This window comes from Aphelocoma coerulescens, chromosome 2 (assembly GCF_041296385.1).
Source record: "Aphelocoma coerulescens isolate FSJ_1873_10779 chromosome 2, UR_Acoe_1.0, whole genome shotgun sequence".
Lineage (NCBI taxonomy): Eukaryota > Metazoa > Chordata > Aves > Passeriformes > Corvidae > Aphelocoma > Aphelocoma coerulescens.
Genome location: NC_091015.1, coordinates 168,834,388 through 168,862,258, shown reverse-complemented (window position 1 = coordinate 168,862,258; position 27,871 = coordinate 168,834,388). Strand labels below are relative to the sequence as shown.

General features: G+C 65.0%; 3 protein-coding genes across 3 annotated transcripts; 2 read left to right on the top strand and 1 right to left on the bottom strand.

Moving 5' to 3' along the window:
- The first annotated feature begins 3,421 nt into the window (after positions 1–3,421).
- On the top strand, positions 3,422–5,183 carry LOC138105323 (NAD(P)(+)--arginine ADP-ribosyltransferase 2-like). Its single transcript, XM_069005121.1, has 3 exons — positions 3,422–3,429; positions 3,969–4,735; positions 5,098–5,183. Exons 2-3 carry the CDS (start codon positions 3,991–3,993, stop codon positions 5,181–5,183), a joined length of 831 nt encoding a protein of 276 aa, XP_068861222.1. The 5' UTR covers positions 3,422–3,429; positions 3,969–3,990.
- A 5,569-nt stretch (positions 5,184–10,752) lies between these two features.
- On the bottom strand, positions 10,753–16,220 carry GRINA (glutamate ionotropic receptor NMDA type subunit associated protein 1). The gene is made up of 7 exons (XM_069005692.1): positions 16,158–16,220; positions 13,660–13,999; positions 13,019–13,131; positions 12,744–12,944; positions 12,210–12,338; positions 11,798–11,941; positions 10,753–11,588 (listed from the first exon to the last, which is right to left on the bottom strand). The coding sequence occupies exons 2-7, from the start codon at positions 13,967–13,969 to the stop codon at positions 11,439–11,441; spliced, it is 1,047 nt and encodes a 348-aa protein (XP_068861793.1). The 5' UTR covers positions 13,970–13,999; positions 16,158–16,220; the 3' UTR covers positions 10,753–11,438.
- A 2,330-nt stretch (positions 16,221–18,550) lies between these two features.
- PARP10 (poly(ADP-ribose) polymerase family member 10) lies at positions 18,551–25,319 on the top strand. The gene is made up of 10 exons (XM_069005690.1): positions 18,551–18,741; positions 20,368–20,613; positions 20,913–21,131; positions 21,225–21,787; positions 22,000–22,212; positions 22,312–22,438; positions 22,567–23,496; positions 23,568–23,701; positions 23,771–23,948; positions 24,724–25,319. Exons 1-10 carry the CDS (start codon positions 18,564–18,566, stop codon positions 25,065–25,067), a joined length of 3,132 nt encoding a protein of 1,043 aa, XP_068861791.1. The 5' UTR covers positions 18,551–18,563; the 3' UTR covers positions 25,068–25,319.
- The last annotated feature ends 2,552 nt before the right edge of the window (positions 25,320–27,871 follow it).

Below are 27,871 nucleotides of genomic sequence, written 5' to 3'. Positions count from 1 at the left end.
TTCACTGAGTATCTGAGCCCTCAGGTCTGTCCCCATCGTTCGGTCCCCCCAGGGTTTGCTGGTGCTTTTCTCCCTTAGCCATTGCAGCATCAGCTGGGGTGGGACTGGCCTGGCTATTGGGAGTCACCACCCTCTTTACTGTGGGCTTTTAGATAAGCAGCCAATTCTCAATCTGCCTGACTCCAGCCAGGGCTCCCCTCTGGCAGTGAAACTCCTTGCTCAGGTACAGGTGGTGACACCGGGACGCTTTCTGTCCTGCAGCTTTACCTGTCCCTTTCCTGCACGGATTGGGCAATCCCCAAGCTGGTGTGCCCTGGGTACGGCCACTTCTTTGGGCAGCTGGGTGGCATCAAGGAGGGACAATATTTCTTGTTTATATTTAGTCGGAGATCCCTGTGCTGTTAACAGACCTCTCTCTCCATATGGCTCCGCGGCCATGAACGCTGCTCAAAGCAAGTTTCCCCTGGGTTCAAGGCTTTGCTCCTCTTCCTGCTGCCAGCTCCAGGGCTCCTCGTAGCGCTGCGAGCTCCACCCTTTGTTCCACGTCTTCTTGTGGTTACGGTGTGCGGGGTACACACAACTAACTTTTGTCCCCAGGTCCATTTCTGGGCCTCCTGGATGAGGAGAGCAGTCACTGCTGCAGCTCACGGGCATCCGGGCCAGTCCTGGCTGATGTCCAGCTGTTTGGAAAAGCACCCCACAGGTCTCCTGCAGTCTCCCCCACCTTCTGAGCCAGGACTCCAAGGGCCCGGTGCTGTCGCTGGTGCACAAAAAGCTCCAAGGGCTTTGTTAGGTCCGGAAGCCCCATGGGAGGTGCAGACATCAGGGCCGTCTTTGAGTTAGAGAAGGCGTGTCCACCCTCAGGAGTCCAAATCACGGGTCCTTCTGGGTGTCCTTTAAAAGCTCACTCAGCGGTTTAACTAAACCTGCAATTCGAGCCCCACAGTCTGCACCAGCCCGACAATGCTCTCGAGGCTCGGGCGGTCGCAGGCTGGGGTACCTGTCAGGTGGCCTCGTTTCTGCCCCTTCCCAGTTTCCGCTGGCCTGGAATTATTCCAGACCCTCGGTAGGGAACCTGCTGCCTCACGATCGGAGCTTTGTCCCGGGACGCTCCGAAGCCCCCTTGGCGTGGGGAATTTAGAAGACTGGTGGTCGATTCCACGCGCTTTGCTTTAGTTTCAGTTGCTAACAGGATATCATCCGCATCCTGCGAGACCAACCCTTCGGGTTCTCCTCCTTCCAGGCCTCGAGTTCTTCTGCAGATGGTTCCCAAAAGTCATTGGGCTGTTTTTAAATCCTCATGGGGACGCAGTCCAGGTAGGCTGAGTCTTTGGGCCAGGCTGGGGATTTTCCCACTCAAAGGCGAAAATGGCCCCGCTTTGTTTATCGAGGGGTTTGCAAAAGAAGCCATCCTTCAAACCCATCGCTCTGAGCCACTGGTAAGGGCTCTGAGCCCTCTGTAAGGGCTGCTAACAGGGTGCAGGGCCAGGCTGCAGCGGGGTGGGCATCCTGGACTATGTGGCTGTTTGCTCGGAGGTCTCGTATTGGTGCCGTACTTCAGACCTCTTTCACCGCCGCTTTCGGGGCTCTTAGTAAAGAGAGATGGGACTGTGGCAGTTACACACGATTCATTACTTAAAATAACAAACAAGCAGCAGTCCCAGAGGCGTGAGATTTAGTGACAAGTCGCCTTAACAAGAAACCCTCACAAGATCCGAGGTTACGTCGGAATTTATAACTTTCTAATCCAATAGGAGCTTAAAAGGAAACTTTGTTTTGACTTGACGACCTATCATTTGTAATACTTTGTCACCGCACTGCAGCTGTGTCTCGACCAATGGCTTGTCGTGTCACGTCCACACAGATACTTCTATCATAACATCTAAAATTCTTAAACTATAAAATCACATTATTATACTTGAAACCTTCCACCAGAACACACACAACACATACTTTTACTTATAACGTAGGTTTGTAATTCTCTTGCTTCAGGTCTATAAATCTCTGCCAATTCTGCCAGACCTAATCTCTTCCAGGGCTGTGAATCAAACCCACCACTGACCGCAGGAGTCTTTACTCCTCTGTTTCCCACAGTCTTGTACCAGCCTGTACCTGTCCATCCCAGGCTTTTTAAGTGGCAAGATAGGAGTGTTCGATTCTGACTCACATTCTGTCAATAAACCAAATGCCCCAAGTAGTTCCATTAGGCCCTCGATTCCTCTCCCAGCTTCTGATTTTAATGGGTGTCGGTTCTGCCTTCCCCGTTAGGATCCAGGGTTTAGGGTTGTTACAAACGAGTACTTCAGATCACTTAAAAATCACCAGCGAGGGCATCAGCAAAACCCAGATTTTAGTAGGAAGTGACAGCACGACAAAGTTCATTGGCAAGAGTCACTCTGCTGCTTACAGGGCAGTTCAGGCACACCACGGAAAAAAAACCAACAACAAAACCAAAGCAAATCCAGGCAATCAAACCCGAAATGACCCGAGCACTGTCCGTGGGTGTGGGTGCGTTTGGGTGCGTGTGACAGAAGGACAGCGAGGGCGAGGATAAAGGGAACACGGCCAGAAAGCTTCACAGGGATCAAACATAACAGCACTGAGACCTAACTTATACCTTCACCTTAAGGGACACCTTAAATGTAACTCATACCTTAAAATCAGCAGTTTGACAAAGGGACAACGCTAAACTTACACCTAACTTAACCTTAACTTAATTTGTGACTTGCCAAGAGGATGAAGGGAACTCCAATGGGGCTCTTGGCGAGTTCTGTAACACGGGAGGAGCAGCACGTGCCCAAAGCGAAAGTTTGAGGCGAGGTCATTTGGGATCTTGGGGCACCCAGTGAAAGTGACCCACAGAAACCCCATTTTTATGACTCTCCAGGGCAATAAAAGGATTGCTGGAAAGAGGTGGAGCCATTCAAATGATTTCCAGGAAAGGTGCTGTTTCTGTGTTAGATGGGGTCTCATTTTAATGAATATTTATAATTATGGCGGATAAATTATTTATATATTTAAAAAATATTATATTTTATATTTTATATTTTAATTTTATATTTTATACGATTTTATATTTTATATTATTTTATATTTTATATTTTAAATTTTTAAATATTATTTTATATTTTACATTATTTTATATTTTATATTTTAAATATTTTAATATTATTTTATATTTTATATTATTTTATATTTTATATTAAAAAAATTTTAATATTATTTTATATTTTATATTATTTTATATTTTATATTTTATATTCTTTTATATTTTATATTCTTTTATATTCTTTTATATTATTTTATATTTTATATTTTATATTTTATATTTTATATTTTATATTTTATATTTTATATTTTATATTTTATATTTTATATTGATGGCGGCGGCAAAGTCTGCCCGAGCTGCAGGAGCAGGAGAGACCCGCTGTGAGTCCGGCGCTGAGACAGAATTCCGGCTCTCTGATCCCTCCAGTTCTGTCAGGAAGCTCACTCCGGCCGATTTCGGTATCGGGGGCTGGGGGGACCCCGGGGACACTTGGGGGGGCACAGGGGACCGTGGCATCGGGACTGGGGCCCTGGGGAGTCACTGGGGGAGTCATGGGACTGGGATTGGGGTCCTGGGGTGGTGTGGGGGAAAGTGAGGGGGGACAGGGGATGGTGGGAGTGGGATTGGGGTCCTGGGGGGGGCTGGGGTACACTGGGGGGTCCAGAAGAGTGCCCAGGATTTGGGATCACAATCCCAGGACATGTCCAGGGGTCTCCTGGCTGAGGCTGCCTCCCCTCCCCTTGAGCTGTCCCCACTCCTCTCCCCAGCCTCTCACCAAGGAACCCTCCCCATGCCCCCTCATGTCCCTCAGTACCCCCTCAGTGTCCCCTCTGTGTCCCTCTGTGTCCCCTCCATGTCCCCCCAGTGTCCCCCAGTATCTCCTCAGTGTCCCCTCTGTGTCCCTCTGTCTCCCACTCAGGTCCCCGTGGCCTCTCCCCTCCATGGCTCCCCTGGCTCACACCCTGGCCCTGCTGGCAATGACCGTGGCCACTGCGGCCATCGAGGTGGTGCCCCTGGACATGGCCCAGAACTCCTTCGATGACCAGTACCAGGGCTGTGGCCCTGCCATGGCCGCGGCGTTGCCGGCCCTCAAACGCTCGGAGTTGCAGCAGAACAAAAACTTTGCCCGGGCCTCGGCGAAGGCCACGGCCGAGTGGCAGAAGAAGATGTCCAGTGTGTCCTATCTGCCCTCTGACCAGGCCATCGCCCTCATGGCCTACACGATGGATGACCTGCACGAGGAGTTCAACGCGGCCGTGCGCGAGGCCGGGAGCTCCCCTCGGGAATACCGGGATAACTTCCACTTCAAAGCGCTGCATTTCCTGCTGAGCAGCGCCCTGGCGGCGCTGAGGGACATTCAGGGACGGCAGTGCCGCTGTGTGATCCAGGCCGTGAGCGGGGTCCGGTTCGAGGCACAGCCCCGTGACACCGTCCGGCTCGGTCAGTTCCTGCCGCTGTCGCACTGCGGAGGTAACGATCACGGTGGAATGGACACGGTGCTCCAGGTGGACACGTGCCACAGCGTGGATGTCCGGGATTTCTCCTCCGATCCCAGCAAGAAGCAGGTGCTGATCCAACCCTTCGAGACCTTCAAGGTCACCTTTGTTGTCTGGGATGGGGACAAGGTGCAGATCATCCTCAACTCCACCAGGACCCACAGCAACTCCAACTGCGAGTGGCTGCGAGGTGACGGCACGGGGACAACCTGGGGGGACAGGGACACTCAGTGAGGGCTGGGGACAAGGACACACAGGGCTGGGGACACCCATGGCCAGGAGGGGACAGGGACAGCCACTGTGGGTGGGGGACAGGGACACCCAGCGCTGGGGACAAGGACAGGGACAGCCATTGCTGGGCACAGGGGATGGGGACACCCAGAGCCGGGTGAGTGGGACAGGGACATCCAGTGCTGGGGACGCCACTGGGGCTGGGGGGACAAGGGCACAGGGAACAGGGACCCCGTTATGGCCCCCTCTGACCCCTGATGCCCTCAGGGCCCCCCTGCCACCCCTGTCCCTCCCCCATGACCCTCCTCTTTTTCCACCCAGGTGGGAGCATCCCCAGGGACCCGCCCCACCTTGGGGGGCTTCTCTTGGCCACCGTGGCCATGGCAGTGACCTCCAGAACCCTCTGAGCCACAAGGCCTCCAAGGTCACCGTGGTGTTGGTGGCCACCGTGGCCACCATGATCATGAAAGCCACCAGGACCCCCAGAGAAATGAGGCCCCCACAGCTGTCAAGGCCATGCTGGCCACTGTGGTCACTGTAACTACTGAGTCCACAGTGGCCACCGCGGCCACTATGGCCACTTTGGCTCCTATGACCACTGTGGCCACCCTGGGCATTGGGACCACTGAGGTCATCACCGTCACTGTGGTCACCATGGCCATTGTGGCCACCGTGGTCACTGTAACTACTGAGGCCACCGTGGCCAGTGTGGTCACCAAGGTCACTGTGGCCACCCCAGCCACTGTGGCCACTGTGGTCACTGTGACCGTCCGTTCCCACCCGCCCAAGGGCACGGGAGCCGCGCTTTGGCCCAGTCCGGAGCTGCGGGAAGGAGCCGGGCCCTGAACGCAGCCGGCAGCGCCGCTGAACCTCGAGCCAGGGGAAGTGCTGGGCAACTTTATCTTTGTCAAAGAGGAGGAGCTCAGGGCAGGGGTCACCACCCCAGGGGTCAGCGCTGCCCAGTGCAGTTAAAAAAGGGTTAATGACCAGTTAGGGGGTGGTTCCAAAGTTCCTGATTTGAGGCAATGAAACAGAAGAGGCATTTGGGGGACAAAAAACAAACAAACAAACAAACAAACAGAAAAAAGGATGGAAAAAGAAAACAAAGGAAAGGGATAAAGGAAACAGAAAGAAGAAAAGGGGTAAATAGAGAAAAATACAGAGGAAAATAGAGAAAAATAAAGAAAACAGAGAGAAATGGAGAAAAAAGGAAAAAAGGGAAAATAGAGAAAAATAGGGAAAAAGGAAAAAAGGAAAAAGAAAAAAGAGTAAAGGCAAAAGAAATATAGAAAAAAAGGAAAAAGAAAAAAGAAGGCAAAAAAAAAGAAAAAAGGGAAGAAAAGAAAAATAATAAAGGCCAAAGAAAAAAAGGGAAAAGGGGGAAAAGGGGGAAAGGGGGAAAAGGGGAAGAGGGGAAAAAGGGCAAAGAGAAGAGGAAGAGAAAAAATAAAGAAAAAAGAAAGAACCTTCCCCCCTCCTCCCCCGCCCCCAGCATTTCCCTGAGTGCCCTTCTCTGGAGATCGATTTATTCGCATTCATGCCCAAATTCTGTGAATTCCCACGTATTCAGGAATTTAAACCCAACCAAACTCTATTTCCGCACCCCAGTTCCTCCAGCCCTGAAAGGAACGAGAGGAACCCGTCTTTACAAACGGATTGCGTGAATCTGGTGGTGGTTGGGGCCAGGGACGCGTCGATGGGGAAGTGATCGCAGAAACCAAACCATCAGAGCCAGGAAATCGTTCCTCATCGCCACGGGCTCAGCCAAGCTCCTGCTGAGCTCCTGAACTTCGGGAAGAAGAACCAAGACTTAACAGGCTCATGGATATTAATTTCCCCACCCAGGGTGGAGTTAAAGCTCATTTTCGTGGTCATGTATCTGTGTTGTAGAAAGGCGGGGTGGGTGGTAATGGGACACCAGTAGCGGGACTGGGAAGCCTGCACTTTCCAATGGGGAAAGGGACACGGAGATGCGGCCGGGAAAATTCGGATAAAACGGAGCCGCGTCGTCCAGCAATTGGAGACACCCCATGGGAAATGCCCCATGGCCTCTCCCTTCGTGCGCGAATAAAATCACAGGGCTCCTCTGTCTCCTCTGTGGGCACAAACCTCTGGCAAGGTGAATTTTTCTGCTCAAAAGTTCGATAACGAAAATGTTGTTCCACTTGGGTCGTTCTCCAGGCAAGAAGAAGGAGTTCCCAAGGCTGTTTGTTGGAGCAGGAGCTCGTTAGCCAGCAGCAGTTCCTGGGAGCAGACTGTGTTCCCGGTAACCTCGAGAGGAGCTCGGCGCAGGCGCCGCTCGTTGGGGTCTGACGGCGTTTCTGAGACCACAGAGCAGCGCGAGGCTCGGGGAGAGAGGCACCGCCACCCATTTGTTCATGGAAATACCTGATGTTTCGCTCAGGAAACTCTTTTTTCCTTCAAATCAGGGGATTTTCCCTCTTTAGCCCGCACATCTCCTGGAACTCGCCGCGGAGTTGTGCTTCGGGAATTGTCCACCGGAGGGCAGCAGCGAGCGCGGGGAAACAGCGGCACTGCGCATGCGCCGCCCCGCGGCTGCAGTTCCGGCTGCCAACAGCAGGCGGCAGCACGAGCTGATGGCGCTGCCGAGCGCCCGCCCCGGCCCAGCCCGGCCCCGGGGGCTCTGGGATGGTTCGGGACGGGGCGGCCTCAAAGCCCCTCCGGTGCCACCCCTGCCGTGGGCGGGGACACCTTCCCCAGGGCCGGGCTGCTCCACGCCCCGTCCAGCCTGGCCTTGAACCCTTCCAGGGACGGGGCAGCCACAGCTTCTCTGGGCAACCTGTGCCAGGGCCTCCCCACCCTCACAGGGAAGGATTTCCTCTCAGTGTCCCGTCTATCCCTGCCCTCCGACAGTGGGAAGCCATTTTCCCTTGCCCTGTCCCTCCATGCCCTTGTCCAAAGTCCCTCCCCGGCTCTCCTGGAGCCCCTTTAGGCACTGGAAGGGGCTTTGCCGTCTCCGTGGATCCTTCTCCAGGCTGAACACCCCCAGCTGTCTCCACAGCGGAGGGGCTTCACCCCTCGGAGAATCTCCGTGGCCTCCTCTGGACTTGCTCCAGCAGCTCCACATTTTCTTTGTTCTGGGACCCAGAGCTGGCAGAGTGCTCCAAGTGGGAATGTCTCATGCTGGGAACGGCTCAGTCCCTGTCCCACTCCCATCCCTGAACCAGCACCTGGCATGGAGAACCTGGCGGGCTCCAGCACCTCCGGCCTTGGCCTCTGCCAGCGTCACAGGCCCAGCAGCTGCTCCTGTCCCTGTCTGCACGCCCAGTGCCTCCCCTGGCACTGCGGACACAGGGCCAGCCAGGGCAGGGGACAGCCCCGGGGGTGAGGGACACAGGGCCAGCCAGGGCAGGGGACAGCCCCGGGGGTGAGGGACACAGGGCCAGCCCCGGGGGTGTGGGACACAGGGCCAGCCCAGGGCAGGGGACAGCCCCGGGGGTGTGGGACACAGGGCAGGGGACAGCCCCAGGGGTGTGGGACACAGGGCCAGCCCCGGGGGTGTGGGACACAGGGCCAGCCCCGGGGGTGTGGGACACAGGGCCAGCCAGGGCAGGGGACAGCCCCGGGGGTGAGGGACACAGAGCCAGCCAGGGCAGGGGACAGCCCCGGGGGTGAGGGACACAGAGCCAGCCAGGGCAGGGGACAGCCCCGGGGGTGAGGGACACAGGGCAGGGGACAGCCCCGGGGGTGTGGGACACAGGGCCAGCCCCGGGGGTGAGGGACACAGGGCCAGCCCAGGGCAGGGGACAGCCCCGGGGGTGTGGGACACAGGGCCAGCCCAGGGCAGGGGACAGCCCCGGGGGTGAGGGACACAGGGCCAGCCCAGGGCAGGGGACAGCCCCGGGGGTGAGGGACACAGGGCCAGCCCAGGGCAGGGGACAGCCCCGGGGGTGAGGGACACAGGGCCAGCCCCGGGGGTGTGGGACACAGGGCCAGCCCAGGGCAGGGGACAGCCCCGGGGGTGTGGGACACAGGGCCAGCCCCGGGGGTGTGGGACACAGGGCCAGCCCAGGGCAGGGGACAGCCCCGGGGGTGTGGGACACAGGGCCAGCCCCGGGGGTGTGGGACACAGGGCCAGCCAGGGTAGGGGACAGCCCCGGGGGTGTGGGACACAGGGCCAGCCCAGGGCAGGGGACAGCCCCGGGGGTGTGGGACACAGGGCCAGCCCAGGGCAGGGGACAGCCCCGGGGGTGTGGGACACAGGGCCAGCCCCGGGGATCACTTCGTGTGACACACACGTGGCCTCAGGGGTGGGACGGGGACAGCAGCAACACGACAGGTGCTGGGGAGGGATTTACAGAAATAAACAAACGAGGCAGCAGGGTGGAATCCTGAGGGCAGGAGAAAGGAGAAGCTGCCAGGGCAGCTCTGTTCAGCAGGAACGGCCCTCGGAGGCGGCCCGGAGCCAGCAGCTGCTCTGCAAATCAGGAACAGAGGGCACAGAGAGGGACCTGGGGAGCCCCGGGAAAGGAAAGGCTGGAGGTGAAACCCTGCAAACAGACAGGTGGGAGATGGAGCTCGGGTGCTGCACCCCCACACCACTCTGTGATCTCAGAAACGCCGTCAGACCCCAACGAGCGGTGCCTGCGCCGAGCTCCTCTCGAGGTTACCGGGAACACAGTCTGCTCCCAGGAACTGCTGCTGGCTAACGAGCTCCTGCTCCAACAAACAGCCTTGGGAACTCCTTTTTCTTGCCTGGAGAACGACCCAAGTGGAACAACATTTTCGCTATCAAACTTTCGAAGAAAGCTCCTGACCCAAAGTGCAGCTGGGATGGAAAATGACGGTGGCCAAAGTCCACTCTCTTGTGACCTGTGGACGCCGTCCTGAGACCTTTGGAGCTGTCCCGCGCCTCGGCGGGCTGTGCCCAGCATCCCCCCGGCAGCGGGGCCCCACGTTCGCCGTGCTCGGAGAAGCAGCGCCGGAGCCTGGGCTGCTGCCCCGCTGCTCGGGGCTCGGCCCTTGGCCCCTCGGGGAGAGCAGAGGCAGCGCCCCTTCCCTGAGCTCTGCGGGATCTCTCAGGTGCAAACCTGCCCGTGCGCCTGCACCGCCGCGGTGCCTCACCTGTGCCCGCACCGCCGGCACCTGCCCGCTGCAAACTCTTCAGGGCTCTGTGGGTGGGAGCGCGAATGCGCTACAGCGAGCGCGGCGGGAATGTTCCTCCGGGATCCTTAAATTCTTTAGATTTGTGGGTAAGTCAGGCTGGGGTGATTTTAGGTTTACACTGACCAATATTAGATTTTTTTTCTCTGTGTGCTTTATCCATTGAGTAGCAGAGTGAGTTTTCCAAAGAACTCTGCTGTGCTTTTGCTTTTATTTTAAAACACTTTTGCTGATGTCTTTGCCGGTGCCACCTTAAAACCCTTAAAAGCCACTCAAAACTCTCCAACACAGGAGCCCTGGGAGCAGCCAAGAAGAGCAGGGAATGTCTCTCGAGGGAGAACATGGAGATGGAAATATTGGCCAGGGCCGGCAGCTGCCAAGGAGGGACTGGGCATCAAGGAATTGTGGAATTGTTGGGTTGGATGGAAAAGCCTCTGAGCCCACCGGGCCCAGCACTGCCCGTGGCAGTGCCAAGGTCACCCCAGACCATGTCCTCAAGTGCCACATACACACAGCTGTTAAATCCCATCAAGGATGGGGACTCCAGCCCTGCCCTGGGCAGCTGTGCCAGGGCTGGACAGCCCTTTCCGGGAAGGAATTTTTCCAATATCCAACCTGACCCTCCCCGAAATCTCCCCCGAGGCTGTTTCCTCTTCCCCTGTCACTTGTTCTCTGGGAGCAGGACCCGACCTCACCTGGCTGTCTCCTCTGGTCCTGCTCGGGTCCCCCCTGAGCCTTCTTGTCCCCAGGCTGTCCTCAGCTTCCTCAGCCCCGATTGTCACCTGACCCCCAGCTGGAATGTGGTGGGGACACTGGGAGATGGGGACAGCAGGACACTGAGATGGAGCTGGAGCCGTGGGAGATGAACAAGACAATTTATTAACAGCAGGACCAGGACGGGGCCTCGGCCACGCGGGGAGGGGACAGGGGGGTCTGGAGGTGCCACGGGGGTCAGGGGGTGGGGACAGGCAGGTGGCTGGAGATGTCCAGGAATGGGCAGGGCTGGTGGCTTGGGGGGGTCTGGGGGTGCCTCCATGTGAGGACAGTGGCTCAGAGCAGGAGGGGCTGAGGGTGCCACAGGCTCAGGGGGTCTGGGGACTGACAGGGACAGTGGTCTGAGGGGTTCTGGCCGTACGTCCGTGTGGGAACGGTGGCTCGGGGGGTGTCTGGGGGTGGGGACGGGCAGGGACAGTGGCTCAGGGGGTCTGGAGTGCTGCCGGCACTGCCCCTGCCTGCGCGGCCAGAGGGGTGACGGGGCTGATGGGGAGGGGACGGCGTGGTGGGGACGGGACAGGACGGAGGGGGTTCCAAAGTGCTTCCAGTCCGCGTTCAACGCAAGGGGAGGGGGGGAAACCGTATTCACAGCAGGGAGGGGCAGGGGGCTGGGGGGGGCCGTGACAGCCCCGTCCCAGCGAGCCCCCGCGGGGCAGGAACCGGGGCCACGGGGAACCGCCGGGGAACGCGATGAGAACGGCAACAAAACCGGCTACGGGGAGGGGATCCCGACCGGGGGGCCGCGGGGAGCGGCTGGGGGGGGGCTACTCCTTGGCCCTGCCGATGATGGCGAGGATGTAGAGGAAGATGTTGATGATGTCGGTGTAGAGGTTGAGCGCGGCGAAGATGTACTCCTCGGGGCTCAGCGCCAGCTGCTTGTTCCCCAGGATCAGCTGCGTGTCCACTGCCAGGAACTGCGGGACAGAGCCATGTGGGGGGGCCCAAGGCAGCAGCAGCTCCCACAGCCCCCCCCTCCCACCCCCAAACCAGCCAGGCACCCCAAGCACACCCTGCACCCCCCAGCCCAGCCCACATCCTGCTGTCCCCACCGAGCTGGAGCAGCCGGCGGTGCTGGCACTGCCCCCCCCAGCAGGAATCGGGGATCCCGGCCCCCCCGACTCACGCAGGTGAAGAGCAGGGCCCCCAGCGAGGCGTAGACGATGTCCACGATGCGGTTCCGGATGAAGATGCACAGGATGGAGAAGAGGATGAGCACGACGAGGCAGATGATGAGGACGCCCCGGCACGAGGTGAAGTCGTACTTGGTCTGTGGAGAGGGGGATTGGGGGGGATCAGACCCAGCAGGGACCACAGGGGGAGGGGTCATCACTCCGTTCAGAGGCCCACAGACCCAGCAGGGAGCTGGGGTGGGGAAGGGAACAGGTCCTACACTGGTTCGGAGCCCCCCAGGCCCAGCAGGGAGCTGAGGGGAGATCACACACCCCATTCCCAGGTCACACACTCCCAGGAACCCGGCAGGGAGTCAGTGGGGGGTTGCACCCCCGGTCTGGAGCAGGGGCAGCCCTGGTGCTGACCTGCAGGGAGAAGATGACGACGGTGAAGCAGACGACGACGGTGATGCCGACGGCCATGATGACAGCCTCGGTGTCATAGAAGCTGGCGATCATCCCCACCATGTAGGACAGGCTGACTGTCAGGATGGACTAGAAAGGCAAGGGGGGAACCCATCAGGCCTGGCACCCCCAAACATGCCATGTGCCCCTAGCTCAGCACCCCTAAACCCACCCCACTGCAGCCCCCAGCTCAGCACCCCCCAACCTGCCCCCAGACTGACCCCCCACCCAGCTCAGCACCCCCAAACCTGCCCCGACACCTCCCTGGTGCAGCACCCCCAGTCTGCCCCCTCAGCCTGGCACCCCAAACCCGCTGTGTGCTCCCCGGCTCAGCCCCCCAAACCCACCCCACCGCGTGCCCCCAGCATGGCACCCCCAAACCTTCCCTGTGCCCCCAGCCCAGCACCCTTACACCCCCCACACCGTGTCCCTGGCCCAGGATCCCCAAACTCATCCTGGCCACCCGAAAACCCCCTGCTGTGCCCCCCAGCCCACCAGGGACACGAGGTTCCAGGGGTGCTTGCGGCGGAAGTCGCCGCAGCAGCTGAGGACGATGAGGGAGATGAAGAACACGGCGTAGGACACGTAGTACGTCCACACGTTGCGCTGCACGAAGCCCCGCACGCCTTTGACGAAGGTGAAGACGGTCACGAAGGCGAAGGTGACGGTCAGCTGCAGCGTGAGCACCAGGAACACCTGCGGACAGGGGGATGGGTCACAGGGGGCCCCCCCGACGCCCCCCGCCCCGCCCGGAGCCCCCCGCGTCCCACCTTGCGGATGAAGGCCTGCCGGATGCTCTTGTCGTCCCAGTGCGCCGACGGGAAGTCCTGGTTGTCATAGTAGGAGGGGGGCCCATCCTCGTGGTAGGTGCTGTGCAGGGGGGCTGTGGGGAGGGGGGAACACCGCTCAGGAAGGCTGGGGGTGCAGGGGGGTCCCAGGAGCCATGGGGAGTGGAGCTCTGTGCCCCCCAAAGCTGACACAGCTCTGGGCAGTGTATCCCCCCCCCCTCCCAGGGTCATGGCCAGCACCATCCCAGGTGGGCAGAGTCCCCCAGTTGCCCCCCAGGACGTGTGGGGCACGAGCCAGGACCCACAGGGGGGTCCCTGCTGCCCCACTTGGGCCCCCTGAGCTGTGTGAGCTGCCCCCACCGTCTGCACAGCCAGGCTGAAACAGGGACAGCGCTGCCAAAACGGGGCCCTCCCTCCAAGGCAGCCCCCCCCAGGCCGCCCTCAGTGCCCACTGCCAGGGGCTGCCCCGCACACCCAAAGCCCCCAGACTCACAGCAGCCGGGGGGGGGGGGGGTCACACACCCACTGGGAGCCCCCAGCTGGGAGCCAGGGGAGTCACACACCCCTTTTGGAACCCCCCCGCCTGGAGTGCACCCCCCAGCCCCCCTGTCCCCACTACTTACAGTCCTGGTCACCGGGGACCATGGGCTGGGGCTGGGCATAGGGCGGCTGCGCGTAGGGGCCCTGTGGGTAGGGCCCGGGCGGGGGGTACGGCCCGGGGGGGTAGGGCCCGGCAGGGGGGTACGGTCCCGGTGGCGGGTACGGCCCCGGCCCCTGCGTGAAGCCCGGCTGGGGGTAGGGCGCGGGGGCGAACTGCGGCTGGGGGTACGGGGCCACGGGGTAGGGGGGCTGAGGGTAGGCTGGGGGGGCCGCCGGCTGCTGCTGCCCCGCGAAGCCATCGCTCGTCACCAGGAAACTCTTCTCGTGGGACATGGTGTCCCGCAGGCTGCGGCCGCCTTGGTGCTGCGGGGGGGGGACAGGGGGTTAGAGCTGGTGGCATCATGCCCCGTGGCTGTCACCCACCCACCTCCTCATTATCCCCACAGCCATCACCCCCCACAGCCACCGGCCCCTCACGGCTGTGTCTCCGACCCCCCCAGCCATCACCCCATCCTCAGCAGCCCCACACGGCCCTCACCCTCCCACAGCTGTTACTCCCTTCCTCAGCACCCCCGCGGCCATCACCCCTCCGTGGCTGTCACCCCTCCACGGCCATCAGCTCTCCAGCCACCGGCTCCCACCCCCTCAACCCCGACCTCGGGCAGCCCTGGGGGTCCCCGCTCCCGGGGGGTCCCGTCCTGCTCCCCCCGCTCCCGGGGGGTCCCGTCCTGCTCCCCCCGCCCCCGGGGGGTCCCTTCCTGCTCCCCCCGTCACCGGGGGGTCCCTTCCTGCTCCCCCCGCTCCCGGGGGTCCCGTCCTGCTCCCCCCGCCCCTGGGGGGTCCCTTCCTGTTCCCCCCGCCCCCGGGCCCGAACAAGATGGCGGCGGCGAGGCCGTTGCCATGGCAACACCCCCCCCAGGGCAGGGGGCGACGTGCGGGGCCTGGTGCGGGTTGGGGGGCTCGGCCATGGCGGGGGGGCGGAGTGCGGGCTTGGGGGATCGCTGTGCGGGACCGGTTCTTGCCGTGATTACCGGCAGCGGTGCGGGGGAGCTCCGGCGGTGCCTCACTGCCCCGTCGGGCCGTCACCGGGAACAGCGGGGTCCTGCCTGGCCCGGCCCCGGCCCCCGGCCCCGACCCCGGCCCCACCTCATCGAGCCGAGCGGGCTCCGCCGCAGCCCCGGGGCCGCCCCCGCTCCCGGGGCCCGGTTACAAAACCGGGCGGTGCGAAAGCGGCGGCTGCGCCCTAAGCGAGGATCGCGCACCCGGCACCGGTGCCCGTACGGTACCACTGAGGCGGCGGTACCGGTGCGGTGTCGCTGCCTGTGCCGAAACGGTGCCGGTGCGGTGCCGCGGCCTGGCAGGTACCGGTGCCGAAGGGGTGCCGGTGCGGTGCCGCGGCCTGGCAGGCGCCGGTGCCGAAGGGGTGCCGGTGCGGTGCCGCGGCCTGGCAGGTACCGGTGCCGAAGGGGTGCCGGTGCGGTGCCGCGGCCTGGCAGGCGCCGGTGGCGGTGCCCGCGCGGTACCGGTGCGGTGCCGCCGCTGTTCCGATGCCGCAGCGGCCCCGGCCCGGCCAACGGGCAGCGCCGGCCGGTGGCGCAACCGCAGCCGCCGCGTGACGGCCCCGCGCCCCGGGCGGGCGGCGGGACGGGGGGGGCTCGGCCCTGCGGCACCGCGGGGGCGGCACCGGCACCGGGCGGGGGGCGCGTTTAGGGGGGCAGAGAGAGCCTGGGCGGTTTCCCCGGGGGTACGGAGGGCACGGCGGGTGTGCGGCATGGGAGACACCCTGAACGGGGTCAGGGGGCATGCGGTGCACCCCACATGGGGAGTACGGAGGGCACCCCGAGCTGGGGGGCATGGGGTGCGGGCGCTATGGGGGCGCGGGGTGTGGGGGGCTCAGGGGGGTCCGCAGCACGTGTTGGGGGGCGCAGGGGGCTCGCAGCACGGGGTGCGGGGGGGTGCAGGGGGTGTCTGCATCACGGACTGCGGGGCTGCGGGGTGGCACGGTGTGCAGGAGGACTCGCATCACGGGCTGCGGGGGTGCCCGCAGCACGGCGTGCGGGGGGCGCAGGGATGCCCACAGCCCGGCGGGCGGCGTTGCGGGGCGGCAGGTGCTCCCGCATCACGGGTTGCGGGGGTGCCGCCGCCCGCCCCCCCACCGGTTCTCTCGGAGCCCCGTAAGCCGCTTTGCCCTGACGCTCGGTAAAGCCCCGCCGCGGCCTATTTACGGCAGCAGCGAGCCTAATCCCCGAGCGCTGCCGCGGGGGGGAACTGCCGGGGGCTTCCCGCTGTGCCCGTGGCCGCGGGGTCCCGCTCGGCCCCGCTACCCCCGCCCCTCTACCCCCCCATCAGCCCCTCCTCGCACCGAACCCGTGCGCTGCGGAATGCGGCAGCCGGAAGCGGCGGAGGGAACCTCGCTCGGGGGAAGCCCCGGGGCCCCCGCGCCTCCCGCTCGCCACTCGACTCCCCCCCCCGCCCCCCGCCGGAGCCCCGAGCCCCGCGAGCCCCCCGAGCCCCCGCTCACCGGCCGGGCCGAGCTGCGCGGGTCCGCTCGCTGCGCGCCGGAGGGGCGGGGCTGGGAGGCGGGGCTTAGAGGGGCGGGGCTTAGAGGGGGCAGTGCTTAGGGGGCGGGGCTTGGAGGGCGGGGTTTGGAGGGGGCGGGGTTTGGAGGGGGCGTGGCCTCGGCTGTGCCCGGCCCCTGAGCGGGAGGGGCGGGGCCTTCCTTGGGGGCGGGGCGCGTGGGGAGGAGGGCCGCGCGGCAGAGCGCCCCCTGGTGGCGGCAGCGCGGACCGGGCGGCCCCGGCCCCGCCCCCGCCGTGTCACGCGTGACGCCGGTCACGTGTCCCCGGTAACGCGAGAGGGACAGTCACGTGACCCCGTCACCCGTGGGGCCGCTCCCGTGTCCCTGTGTCATTCCCGTGTCCCCCTGTCACCCGTGGGACCGCTCCCGTGTCCCTGTGTCATTTCCGTGTCCCCCTGCCACCCGTGGGGCCGGTCCCGTGTCCCTGTGTCATTCCCGTGTCCGCCTTTCACCCGTGGGGCCGGTCCCGTGTCCCTGTGTCATTCCCGTGTCCGCCTTTCACCCATGGGACCACTTCCGTGTCCCTGTGTCATTCCCGTGTCCGCCTTTCACCCGTGGGACCGGTCCCGTGTCCCTGTGTCATTCCCGTGTCCCCCTGCCACCCGTGGGGCCGGTCCCGTGTCCCTGTGTCATTCCCGTGTCCGCCTTTCACCCATGGGACCACTTCCGTGTCCCTGTGTCATTCCCGTGTCCGCCTTTCACCCGTGGGACCGGTCCCGTGTCCCTGTGTCATTCCCGTGTCCGCCTTTCACCCATGGGACCACTTCCGTGTCCCTGTGTCATTCCCGTGTCCCCCTGTCACCCGTGGGACCACTTCCGTGTCCCTGTGTCATTCCCGTGTCCCCCTGCCACCCGTGGGGCCGGTCCCGTGTCCCTGTGTCATTCCCGTGTCCCCCTGTCACCCGTGGGACCGCTCCCGTGTCCCTGTGTCATTTCCGTGTCCCCCTGTCACCCGTGGGACCGCTCCCGTGTCCCTGTGTCATTCCCGTGTCCCCCTGCCACCCGTGGGGCCGGTCCCGTGTCCCTGTGTCATTCCCGTGTCCCCCTGTCACCCGTGGGGCCGGTCCCGTGTCCCTGTGTCATTCCCGTGTCCGCCTTTCACCCATGGGACCACTTCCGTGTCCCTGTGTCATTCCCGTGTCCCCCTGTCACCCGTGGGACCGCTCCCGTGTCCCTGTGTCATTCCCGTGTCCCCCTGCCACCCGTGGGGCCGGTCCCGTGTCCCTGTGTCATTCCCGTGTCCCCCTGCCACCCGTGGGTCCGGTCCCGTGTCCCTGTGCCATTCTCGTGTCCCCCTGTCACCCGTGGGGCTTTTTCCATTTCCCTTCGTCACGTCCGGGGTCAGTTCCTGGTCACTCGTGGTGCCGGTCATTCCCGTGTCCCCCTGTCATTCTCATGTCCCCCTGTCACCCGTGGGACTTTTTCCGCGGCCCTCGTCACATCTGGGGTCAGTTCCTGTCACGTCCGGGGTCAGTTCCGTGTCCCCTGGTCACTCGTGGGGCCGCTCACGCACGAGGGACAGTCGCTTGTCCCCCCTGTCACCCGTGGGGCCGGTCCCGTGTCCCGCGTGAGGCCCGTTCCGCGCCCTGTGGTCACTCTCGGAGGGGTGGTCGCGGGTTCCCACGTCCCGCGTGGGGCCGGTCCCGTGTCCCCACCCCGGCCCCGCCCCCGTGGTCATTCTCGGAGGGGTGGTCGCGGGTTCCCACGTCCCGCGTGGGGCCGGTCCCGTGTCCCCACCCCGGCCCCGCCCCCGTGGTCACTCTCGGAGGGGTGGTCGCGGGTCCCCACGTCCCGCGTGGGGCCGGTCCCGTGTCCCCACCCCGGCCCCGCCCCCGTGGTCACTCTCGGAGGGGTGGTCGCGGGTCCCCACGTCCCGCGTGGGGCCGGTCCCGTGTCCCCACCCCGGCCCCGCCCCCGTGGTCACTCTCGGAGGGGTGGTCGCGGGTTCCCACGTCCCGCGTGGGGCCGGTCCTCTATCCCCACCCCGGCCCCGCCCCCGGCCCCGGCCCTTCCCCTTCCCGTTTTCGCCCCGTTTCGGTTTCGTTTCGCGGCCGGGGCGGAGCCGCGCAGCGCCCGGTGCGTGGGGGGGCCCTGCCCCGCGGGGGGGCCTGTGGGGTCCCCACGGGGCTGCAGAGGTCCGGGCCGGTCGGGGGGGGTCCTGCCCCGGGGACGCAGGGCGGGGGGGCCCTTGGTAAGGGAGATGCGGGGGGGACACGGACGTGGGGTTTGGGGAGGGGAGTTGGGGTCACGCGTGGTTGCACGGGGGGTCCTCGGTCCGGGGGGGGGGGTCACAGCGAGGCGGGGGGGGGGAGGGGGTGTAAAGGAGCCGAGGGGGATCCCACCCCCCAAATGTGTGGGTGCGCCAGGATGGCAGGAGGGGTGCTGGAGGTGCAGGGGGTCCCCCCCGACGCCCCGGAGGAGCTGCTGGTCCTGTACTTCGAGAGCCGGCGGCGTTCGGGGGGGGGCCCTGTGCAGAGCTGCCAGCGCCTTGGCCCCCTCCTCTTCCTCACCTTCGAGGACCCCCAGGGTAAGCGCGGGCCGGGGGCGGTGTCCCAGTTCCAATGGGAGCCCTGGGATGCGGTGCAGGGGGGTCACAGTCCCAACTAGCAGCACCGCGATGGGGTGTGCGACCACCCCGGTCCCAGCTGGGGGCACTGGGATGGGATTTGGGGGTCTCAGCCCCACTGGGATCACCGGGATCAGGTATGTGACGGTCCCAGTCCCACTGGGAGCACTGAGAGGGCTGTGGAGAGTCCCAGTCCCACTGGGAGCACTGAGGGGGCTGTGGGGCGTCCCAGTCCCACTGGGAGCACTGAGGGGGCTGTGGGGAGTCCAAGTCCCACTGGGAGCACTGAGGGGGCTGTGGAGGGTCCCAGTCCCACTGGGATCACTGAGGGGGGTCTGTGGAGGGTCCCAGTCCCACTGGGATCACTGAGGGGGTCTGTGGAGAGTCCCAGTCCCACTGGGAGCACTGAGGGGGCTGTGGGGGGTCCCAGTCCCACTGGGATCACTGAGGGAGTCTGTGGGGGGTCCCAGTCCCACTGGGAGCACTGAGGGGGCTGTGGGGAGTCCCAGTCCCACTGGGAGCACTGAGGGGGCTGTGGAGATTCCCAGTCCCACTGGGAGCACTGAGGGGGCTGTGGGGAGTCCAAGTCCCACTGGGAGCACTGAGGGGGCTGTGGAGGGTCCCAGTCCCACTGGGATCACTGAGGGGGGTCTGTGGAGGGTCCCAGTCCCACTGGGATCACTGAGGGGGTCTGTGGAGAGTCCCAGTCCCACTGGGAGCACTGAGGGGGCTGTGGGGGGTCCCAGTCCCACTGGGATCACTGAGGGAGTCTGTGGAGGGTCCCAGTCCCACTGGGAGCACTGAGGGGGCTGTGGGGAGTCCAAGTCCCACTGGGAGCACTGAGGGGGCTGTGGAGGGTCCCAGTCCCACTGGGATCACTGAGGGGGGTCTGTGGAGGGTCCCAGTCCCACTGGGATCACTGAGGGGGTCTGTGGAGAGTCCCAGTCCCACTGGGAGCACTGAGGGGGCTGTGGGGGGTCCCAGTCCCACTGGGATCACTGAGGGAGTCTGTGGAGGGTCCCAGTCCCACTGGGAGCACTGAGGGGGCTGTGGGGAGTCCCAGTCCCACTGGGAGCACTGAGGGGGCTGTGGAGATTCCCAGTCCCACTGGGAGCACTGAGGGGGCTGTGGGGGGTCCCAGTCCCACTGGGAGCACTGAGGGGGGCTGTGGGGGTCCCAGTCCCACTGGGAGCACTGAGGGGGCTGTGGGTGGCCCAATCCCTCTGGGAGCACTGAGGGGGCTGTGGGTGGCCCAATCCCACTGGGAGCACTGAGGGGGCTGTGGAGAGTCCCAGTCCCACTGGGAGCACTGAGGGGTCTGTGGGTGGCCCAATCCCACTGGGAGCACTGAGGGGTCTGTGGAGAGTCCCAGTCCCACTGGGAGCACTGAGGGGTCTGTGGGTGGCCCAATCCCACTGGGAGCACTGAGGGGGCTGTGGGGGGTCCCAGTCCCACTGGGAGCACTGAGGGGGCTGTGGGTGGCCCAATCCCACTGGGAGCCCTGGTGAGCAGTGCTGGGTCCCCAGGGGTCACAGGGGGGAAGGGGGTGCTGGGTCACCCCCAGCGACCCCAGTTTTCCCCTTACAGATGCCCAGAATGTGTTGGCCCACGGCAGCCACAGGCTGGGGGGGGCCGAGCTGGGGGTGCGCCCGGCCCCCCCCTGGGACCCCACCCACCTGCTGCTGCATGGCCTCGATCCCCGGACCACCCCCGAGCACCTGGACTTGCCCCTGGAGACCCTACTGGGGGTCGCCCCCGGCACTGTCACCCAGTGCCAGGGCCCTGCGCCCGGCTGGGGCCTGCTGCGCCTGCAGGACCCCCTCACCCCCCCAGGTGGGACTGGGGGCCACGGAGGGGACAGCAGGGTGTAGAGGGGTGGTGGGATGGGGATGTCGGGGGCTGGTGGGGTGGGGGTGCAGGGGCTGGGGTGACAGGGTCGGGCTGCAGGGGGAACAATGGTGCCGGGGTGGAGTATTGGGGGGCAGGGGGCTGATGGGCTGGCGGGTCTGGGAGCACCAGGGTGGCATTTTGGGGTGCGGGTTCTGCTGGGTGCCCAGCCCCCAGACGCTGGCGTGGGGGTGGTGGCACCTCCGTGGGGTTCCCGGTGTCCCCATCCCACCGCCGTGCCGCAGAGCTGGCGTCGGCGGAGCAGCGGGCGCGGCAGCAGGGGCTGGCGCTGCTGCGGGTGCCGCGGAGCCCCGCGGTGCTGGTGCGGGCGGCGGCGCCGGCGCTGAGCCGGGACCTGCTCGAGCTCTACTTTGAGAACCGGCGCAGCGGCGGCGGCTGCGTGAGGGACGTGCGGCTGCTGCCAGCTGGGCGCGGGGCCGTCGTCACCTTCCAGGAGCCAGCAGGTGAGCGGCCGCCAGCGGGACCCCCACGGGTGCCAGGGGACCGTGGGGAGCCGCTCTGGGCCACTGGCTGCCCATCTGTTTGTCCCCCCGCAGCCGCAGAGCGGGTGCTGCAGAGGCCACACCGGCTGCGGGACGTGGTGCTGGAGCTCATCCCCCACTACCTCTTCCTGGAGCCGCCGGAGGAGAGCACGGACATGCCCCTGGACACAGTCCCCCCTCTGGACAGGGCCCCTCCTCCTGACACGGAGCCCCTGCTGGTCATGGACCCCTTGCTGGACATGGAGTGCCCTCCAGACACAGACCCATGCTCGGACACAGATGCCCCCGTGGCAGACACGAACCCCGCACCGGACACAGCTGCCGCAGTCCCAGCGCCGGCAGCACCAACATCACACCCGGTGCCGGAGCAGCCGTCAGCCCCCGTCCCTGGCAGGAACAAGGACACAGAGGGATTCAGCGCCGTGCCCAGCCAGGCCCAGTGCCCGGGGCCTGTGGTCCCGGAGGCGGTGTCAGCGGTGCTGGCGCAGGATGAGGCGCTGGTGCCAGCAGAGCCAGGAGCTGTGCGGTACCTGCAGCAGCACTACCAGGACGTGCTCGACAACATCCCTGAAGTGTCCCTGCTGCCACTGGAGGGGGGGGACATCTCTGGGTTCCGGGTGAGCTGTGGGAAGCGGTATGAGGTGTGGGCAGGGGTGTGGACAGGTGTGGGCAGGGCTCTGTGCTGTGCTCCCACCTCCCCGTGCTCACGGCACATCCTGGTGCCAGCGGCTGCCGGCCCCGTGGTGCTGCCCGTACTGCCTGCAGGTGAGTAGGGAGCCGGGCAGGCGCTGGTGCCCAGGTGCTGATCCCCTTGACCGTCTCCTGACAGGTGAATGGGGAGCCAGGCCAGTGCCGGGCAGTGGTGGATTTCCTGCAGAGCCTGCTGGACTCGGTGGCCTCGCACCCCACAAGCCTGCACTTCCCCGGCATTGCCCGCTTCCTGCGGGACCCGGCTGGGCAGAGCCTCCTCCGGCAGGTGGAGAGCCGCTTCCAGTGCATCATCCAGCTGGACAGTAAACCCTGGAGCCCTCCAGATCCCCAGGTGCAGTCTCGTGGGGAGGGGTCTGGCAAGCAGGTGCCGTTGTGCTGGTCGCTGCTGTGCCGGAGTAGCGTTGGTGATGCCACCCCTCGATCCCCACAGCTGGAGCTGGAGGAGCTGCTGCCCCTGAGCAGCCACTGGGACTCCTGGCACCAGGACCTGCCTGAGGACAGCAATGCCACCGCTGACAATGGTGATGATGGTGACAATGGCTTTCACTCCAACGTAGGTGAGGGGCGAGGGGGCCACTTTGGTGCCCGCTCTCCAGGTGCTGCGGTGGGATGAGAGGACCATGGGTGCTGGTCCTCCCCCAGCATGTGGTGGGGCCTCATGGTTGACACTGCACTGCTCCCGCAGAGGAGATCAAGGAGGTGCTGGCAGCGCTGCACCCCAGTGAAGACAATGACGACTGTGAGAACCCCAGCCTGTGGCCTGACATTGTCCCCGGCAGCGAGTGGGACCCCGACGCAGAGTTCCCCAGTGTGGCCGGTGGGGAGGGTGCCAGGGAGCTGCTGTCGGACACCAGGGTGGAGGAGGAGGTGCAGATGGCCCTGGCCATCCAGTACTCCATGGAGAGCACGCGGTGTGAGGAGGTGGAGCTGGCGCGTGCCACCGCTCTGTCCCTGCGCTCCTACTGCCGGGAGCAGGAGCAGGCTGAGGAGGATGCCGGGCTCCTGGCCGCACTGGAGGCCTCGCTGGAGGAGGCGCTGCTGGCGGCAGATGTGGCGCAGGTGACGGTGTTCTGCTCCTTTGAGCAGGATGCGTCGGCGGTGCGGCAGGAGCTGGAGTGGGTGCTGGTGGGACAGCTGCGGGCACAGGAGGTGGCGAGCGAGCGGCTGTGGGCGCTGCCGGCCGCCGGCCACTGCGCGCTGGCCCTGCTGCGGCGCCGGCACGCCGTGCACCTCAGCCTGTGCGGTGACACCGCCACACTGCGCGGCTTCGCCAAGTACACGGCCCCTGCCGCCCAAGACCTCGTGTCAATGCTCCAGCGCCCGCTACCACTGGGGCATGGTGCCACCACTGTCACCGCTGCCACCGCTGCCACCGCTGCCGCTGCGCATTGGGTGCGCTGGGACCCCTCGGGCACCGCTGTCCCCTACGCCCCCGAGGCAGCGGCGCAGCTGGAGCAGGCCTGGTTGCGTCGGGAGCGCAAGCTGGATTTGGTGCTGGATGGGCGGCCCTTCACCGTGGATTTGGAGCGCATGGAGGAGTTCGACATTGGCAGTGCCCTCGCCGTGCCCATCTGCCGCAGCCAGGCCCCGCTCGAGAGCACCTCCTGCCTGCTTGGTGCGTGTGGCTGCTGCGGGGCCAGCCCTGCCCCTCGCTGCGCCCACGTTCACCGGGGCTTTTTCCAGCAGAGCAGGAGGTGGCTGGGCTGGAGGAGGAGGTGCGGCTGCTGGCCCTGGCTGAGGACTCGGAGGAGTTCGCTGACACCGTGAACCATTTCTACGGGACACTGGAGGAGCTGCACAGCCAGATCACCGTCGTGCAGGTGGGTCCGGGGATGTGGGACCCCCAGGGTGTCCCTGTGGCAGAGCAGTGACACAGCGGTGCCCAGCAGGTGCAGAAGCTGATCCATCCAGTGCTGTACAAGCAGTACCAGCTGAAGAAGGGCAGTGTGAAGCGCGCCTGTGCCGCTGGCACTGTCGTGGAGCGCGTCCTCTTCCATGGCACCACCAAGGCCTCCAGCCGCGAGATCTGCCTGCACGGCTTCAACCGCAGCTTCTGCGGGAAGAACGGTGAGCGCCGGGCAGGTGTGGAGTGACCACGTGGGCATGGTGCCCTTGGTGTGGGAACAGGGTGCCGAGGGAGGTATGGTGCCACCAGCATGGGAACAGCGTGCCAGCGGGGGAACGGTGCCATCGGTATGGGAACAGGGCACCAAGGCAGGCGTGGTGGCATCGGCATGGGAACACGGTGCCCATGTGGGCCTGGTGCTGACAGCATGGGGACAGGGCGCTGGGTGCCATTGGCATGGGAATGGGGTGCCAATGTGGGCACAGTGCCATCAGTGTGGGAACGGGGTGCTGAGGTGGGCACGGTGCCATTTGCACAGGAACAGGGTATCATGGGTGCATGGGAAGGGGGTGCTGATCCAGGCACGGTGCCATCGGTGTGGGAACGGTGGGGTGCCGAGGTGGGCACCATTTGTGCAGGAATAGGATGATCATGGGTGCATGGGAAGGGGGTGCTGATCCAGGCACGGTGCCATCGGTGTGGGAACGGTGGGGTGCCGAGGTGGGCACCATTTGTGCAGGAATAGGATGATCATGGGTGCATGGGAAGGGGGTGCTGATCCAGGCACGGTGCCATCGGTGTGGGAACGGTGGGGTGCCGAGGTGGGCACCATTTGTGCAGGAATAGGATGATCATGGGTGCATGGGAAGGGGGTGCCAAGGTGGGCGTGGTGCCATCGGTGTGGAATGGGGTGCCGATGTGTGGGCCCAGGGTGCCGATGTGGGCCCGGTGCCGCTGGCACACCCCCCGTGCCCCGGCTGATGCCTGGCCCCACAGCCACGCTCTACGGCCTCGGCGTGTACTTTGCGGCGCGCGCGGCCATCTCGGCACGGGACCGGTACTCGCCGCCCAGCGCCAACGGCACCAAGTTCATCTTCGTGGCCAAGGTGCTGACCGGAGAGTTCACGGCTGGGCGGCCGGGGCTGCGGGCACCCCCGCTGCGGGAGGGGTCCGGGGCCCCCCAGCGCTACCACAGCGTCGTGGATGACCCCGGGCAGCCTGACATCTTCGTCATCTTCAACGACACCCAGGCCTACCCCCAGTACCTCATCACCTGCCGCTGCCACCCTGACCCCTCTGAGCCCCCCGGCAGCCGCTCTGGTTCAAGGACCCCCCCTTAGCCCCCAGAGCCTCCTGGCACTGGTGCCACTGCAGGGGTTACGGTGTCCAGGGGCTCAAGGGGGCCCTGCCACGGGGACTTGGTGTGCAGGGAGGTTCCTGCCCTGCCCAGGAGCTCGGAGTGGGGGGATCCTCACTTGGGGACGTGCCTGGGCACCCTTGTGCCAGGGCAGGAGGTGGACAGGAGGACTTGGGGTCACCAGTGTGACACCAGTGAAATTTGTAATAAAACTGCAAATAAAATTGGGAACAAACTGGAGCCTTTTTCATGGCTGGGATTGAGGGGGGACTGTGGGGAGGGGGTCCCAGTCCCAACTGGGAGCACTGGAATAGGAGGCAATATCTATGTCCCAACTGGGATCACTGGGATTGGGGTGGATGGGGTCCCAGTCCCAACTGGGAGCACTGGGAGCTGGGGTCTGGCAGGGCCTGGCTGTGTTCCCCCTGTGAGGTGGCTGTGCTGGGTGGTGGCTCTGGGCCACCCCAGGGCTGGACCTGGCCACTCCCGCACCTCTCCCTTCTCCCTGCATCCTGCTTCCTGCATCCTGCCTGCTCCCTGCTCCCCACCTGCTCCCTGCCTCCTCCCTGCCTGCATCCTGCTCCTTTCCTGTTCCTGTGTCCCAGTGCCCCCCGAGCTGTGCTGGGGGGACCCGGATGCCCACCCTGCGGGTGTGGGCAGAGCCCCCGCTCTCGGCAGTGCTGCCAGCGCCGGTGCCCACCGGGCGAGGCCCTCCAGCAGGCAGCAGCGTGGGGACAGAGGGGTGCACAGCCTCCCCTCCACGCCCGCGTTGCCCACTGAGATGCCCCGGGTCACAGGTGGGCGAGCGCAGGGCCGGGGGTCTCGGTGACACCCGCACCCCTTTGGGGAGCCCACACGGAGTGGGCACGAGTGTGACACCAGCGGCTCCAGCGCCGGCCCCGCGGGCACGGGCGGTTCCAGGGCAGGGCTGGCCGTGGCACCGCGCCGGCGTGTGCCAGCCCCGCTGACGTGTGCCAGCGCTGGGATCCCGGGGGGCATCGTGCCAGCCGTGCCAGCCCCGCGCACGTGGCGCCGGCCCCGCTCCCCGGGGAGCGCCGGCGGAGGGAGGCGAGAGCCGAGAGGGACGGGGGTGCAGGAGAGGTTCTGGCCGCACGCCCACCCCTTCTGCAGGGTCCGGTGCCCCGCGCCCCGCGGGTGCCCCGGCCAGGGAGTGCCCGGCGCTGCCGGTGCCAAGCGTGCCGGACCTTTGTCCCCTGACGCCGAGGGGCCCGCGGGGCCCAGCGCCACTGAAAAGGGCCCTTTGTCCGGCTCTGGCCGGGGGATTCGCTCCCTGCGCCCGTGCCGGCACCGGCACATGACCGCGGCAAGAGCGGCTGCGCCAGCACCAGAGCCGGACGGACGGAGCGAGCGGCAGCCCCGGTACGGCCGCAGCGAGATCGGGTGGGGGGGTTTGAGCCTTGGCAGGTGCTACGGTGGGTCCTGTCGAGCCGGGAAAGGGCCCCGACCTCGGCGCTGCCGGTGCCACATTGCACTGCCCCGGTGTCGGGTCCCGGGGGGTCCTCATGCCACCCCGGTCCTCGGTCCTCGGTGGTCTTTGCGCCCCGCGGGGGGGGTGAGGTTGTGCTGGGGTTGCCGGGGTCGGTTTGGCGTGCGATGGCCCCGATGAGGCTCACGGTGCGGCTGGGGAGGTGCGGTCGGGAGGGCTGTGCCGTGCGATGCCACGCCAGGAACTGGATGTGGCGGGGGCACCGGGGGTCTTTGAAGCCCCCGAGCCCCCCCCAGTGCGTGTGGGCACACGGGTGTTCCTGTGCCGTGCACACAGCGGTGCCTGCTCCGGGGTTTGCCGGCAGCCAGCCAGGGCTGGGCACACGCGTGTCCACCTGTGTCCACACCCTGGTGTGCACACTCACCGAGGGGCTGCACACACGCCTGTTCTCGGCTCCAGCTCCCTTTGCCGGTACCGGCTCTGGTTCCCGGCACCAGCTCTGGTTCCCACCGGCTCCAGCTCCGGTTTCCACTGCCTCCAGCTCCTGTTACCAGCTCCGGTTACCAGCTCCGGTTCTCGGCACCAGCTCTGGGTCCTGGCAGCAGCTCTGGTTCCCAGCACCGGCCCTGGATCAAGGCACCAGCTTCGGTTCCCGGCACTGACTCCAGTCCCCATCCCCATCCCCATCTCCCCAGCTGCACTGGGGATCCCTGGCTCCCAAGCTCCCAAGCTGCCAGACCAGACGCCCTCCTGCAGTGCTGGTGGCTGGAGCCGCGCTCTGTTCCCCGGCCAGAAGAGAGGCCGGTGGCCAGCAGGGTATGAGCACCACGCTGGAGCCGCGCCGGAGCCGTGCGAGGGCCGAGCTGGGACTCCCATCTCATCCCTCCGCCACCGCGCTCCCCTGGGCTCTGACTGCGGCAGCCGGCGGCGGCCCGTGCCACCGTCACCCGTGCTGCTGCCCGAGCCGCTGTGCCGCTTATGTGCCAGCGGTGTGCCGGTGTTGTGGCCATGCTGTGCCGGTGCTGTGCCCACGGCTGAGCGCCCAGCCGGGGCGGGGAGAGCCGAGCGGCTGCGGGACTTCCCTGCGGGAGCGCGGGGCGGGACCAGCCTCGCCGGGAGCGCTGGGCGGGGTTCACCCTCTCCACAGTGGTTGCAGTGGTGAGGTTTAACCCTCTCCGTGTCTGGTGTACTGGTCGCAGTTACCGAATCTGTGCTGGATGTACTGGGTGCACTGGTCAGTTAACCCCTGGCTGCTCGGTGTACTGGGAACATTGGTCAGGGTTAACCCTCTCCGTACTGGATGTACTGGGGAGGGTTAATCCTCTCCGTCTTGGGTGTAC

What these genes read in the sequence shown, in the direction of transcription:
- LOC138105323 (XM_069005121.1), top strand. Translation starts at nt 3,991, where the DNA reads ATGGCTCCCCTGGCTCACACCCTGGCCCTGCTGGCAATGACCGTGGCC. An exon ending in CAACTGCGAGTGGCTGCGAG is followed by an intron (nt 4,736 to 5,097) that starts GTGACGGCACGG and finishes TTTTCCACCCAG; the next exon opens with GTGGGAGCATCCCCAGGGAC.
- GRINA (XM_069005692.1), bottom strand. Translation starts at nt 13,969, where the DNA reads ATGTCCCACGAGAAGAGTTTCCTGGTGACGAGCGATGGCTTCGCGGGG. An exon ending in TCGTCATCTTCTCCCTGCAG is followed by an intron (nt 11,942 to 12,209) that starts GTCAGCACCAGG and finishes CCCTCTCCACAG; the next exon opens with ACCAAGTACGACTTCACCTC. An exon ending in GGGCCCTGCTCTTCACCTGC is followed by an intron (nt 11,589 to 11,797) that starts GTGAGTCGGGGG and finishes TCTGTCCCGCAG; the next exon opens with TTCCTGGCAGTGGACACGCA.
- PARP10 (XM_069005690.1), top strand. Translation starts at nt 18,564, where the DNA reads ATGTGTGGGTGCGCCAGGATGGCAGGAGGGGTGCTGGAGGTGCAGGGG. An exon ending in CACCTTCGAGGACCCCCAGG is followed by an intron (nt 18,742 to 20,367) that starts GTAAGCGCGGGC and finishes TTCCCCTTACAG; the next exon opens with ATGCCCAGAATGTGTTGGCC. An exon ending in CACCTTCCAGGAGCCAGCAG is followed by an intron (nt 21,132 to 21,224) that starts GTGAGCGGCCGC and finishes GTCCCCCCGCAG; the next exon opens with CCGCAGAGCGGGTGCTGCAG.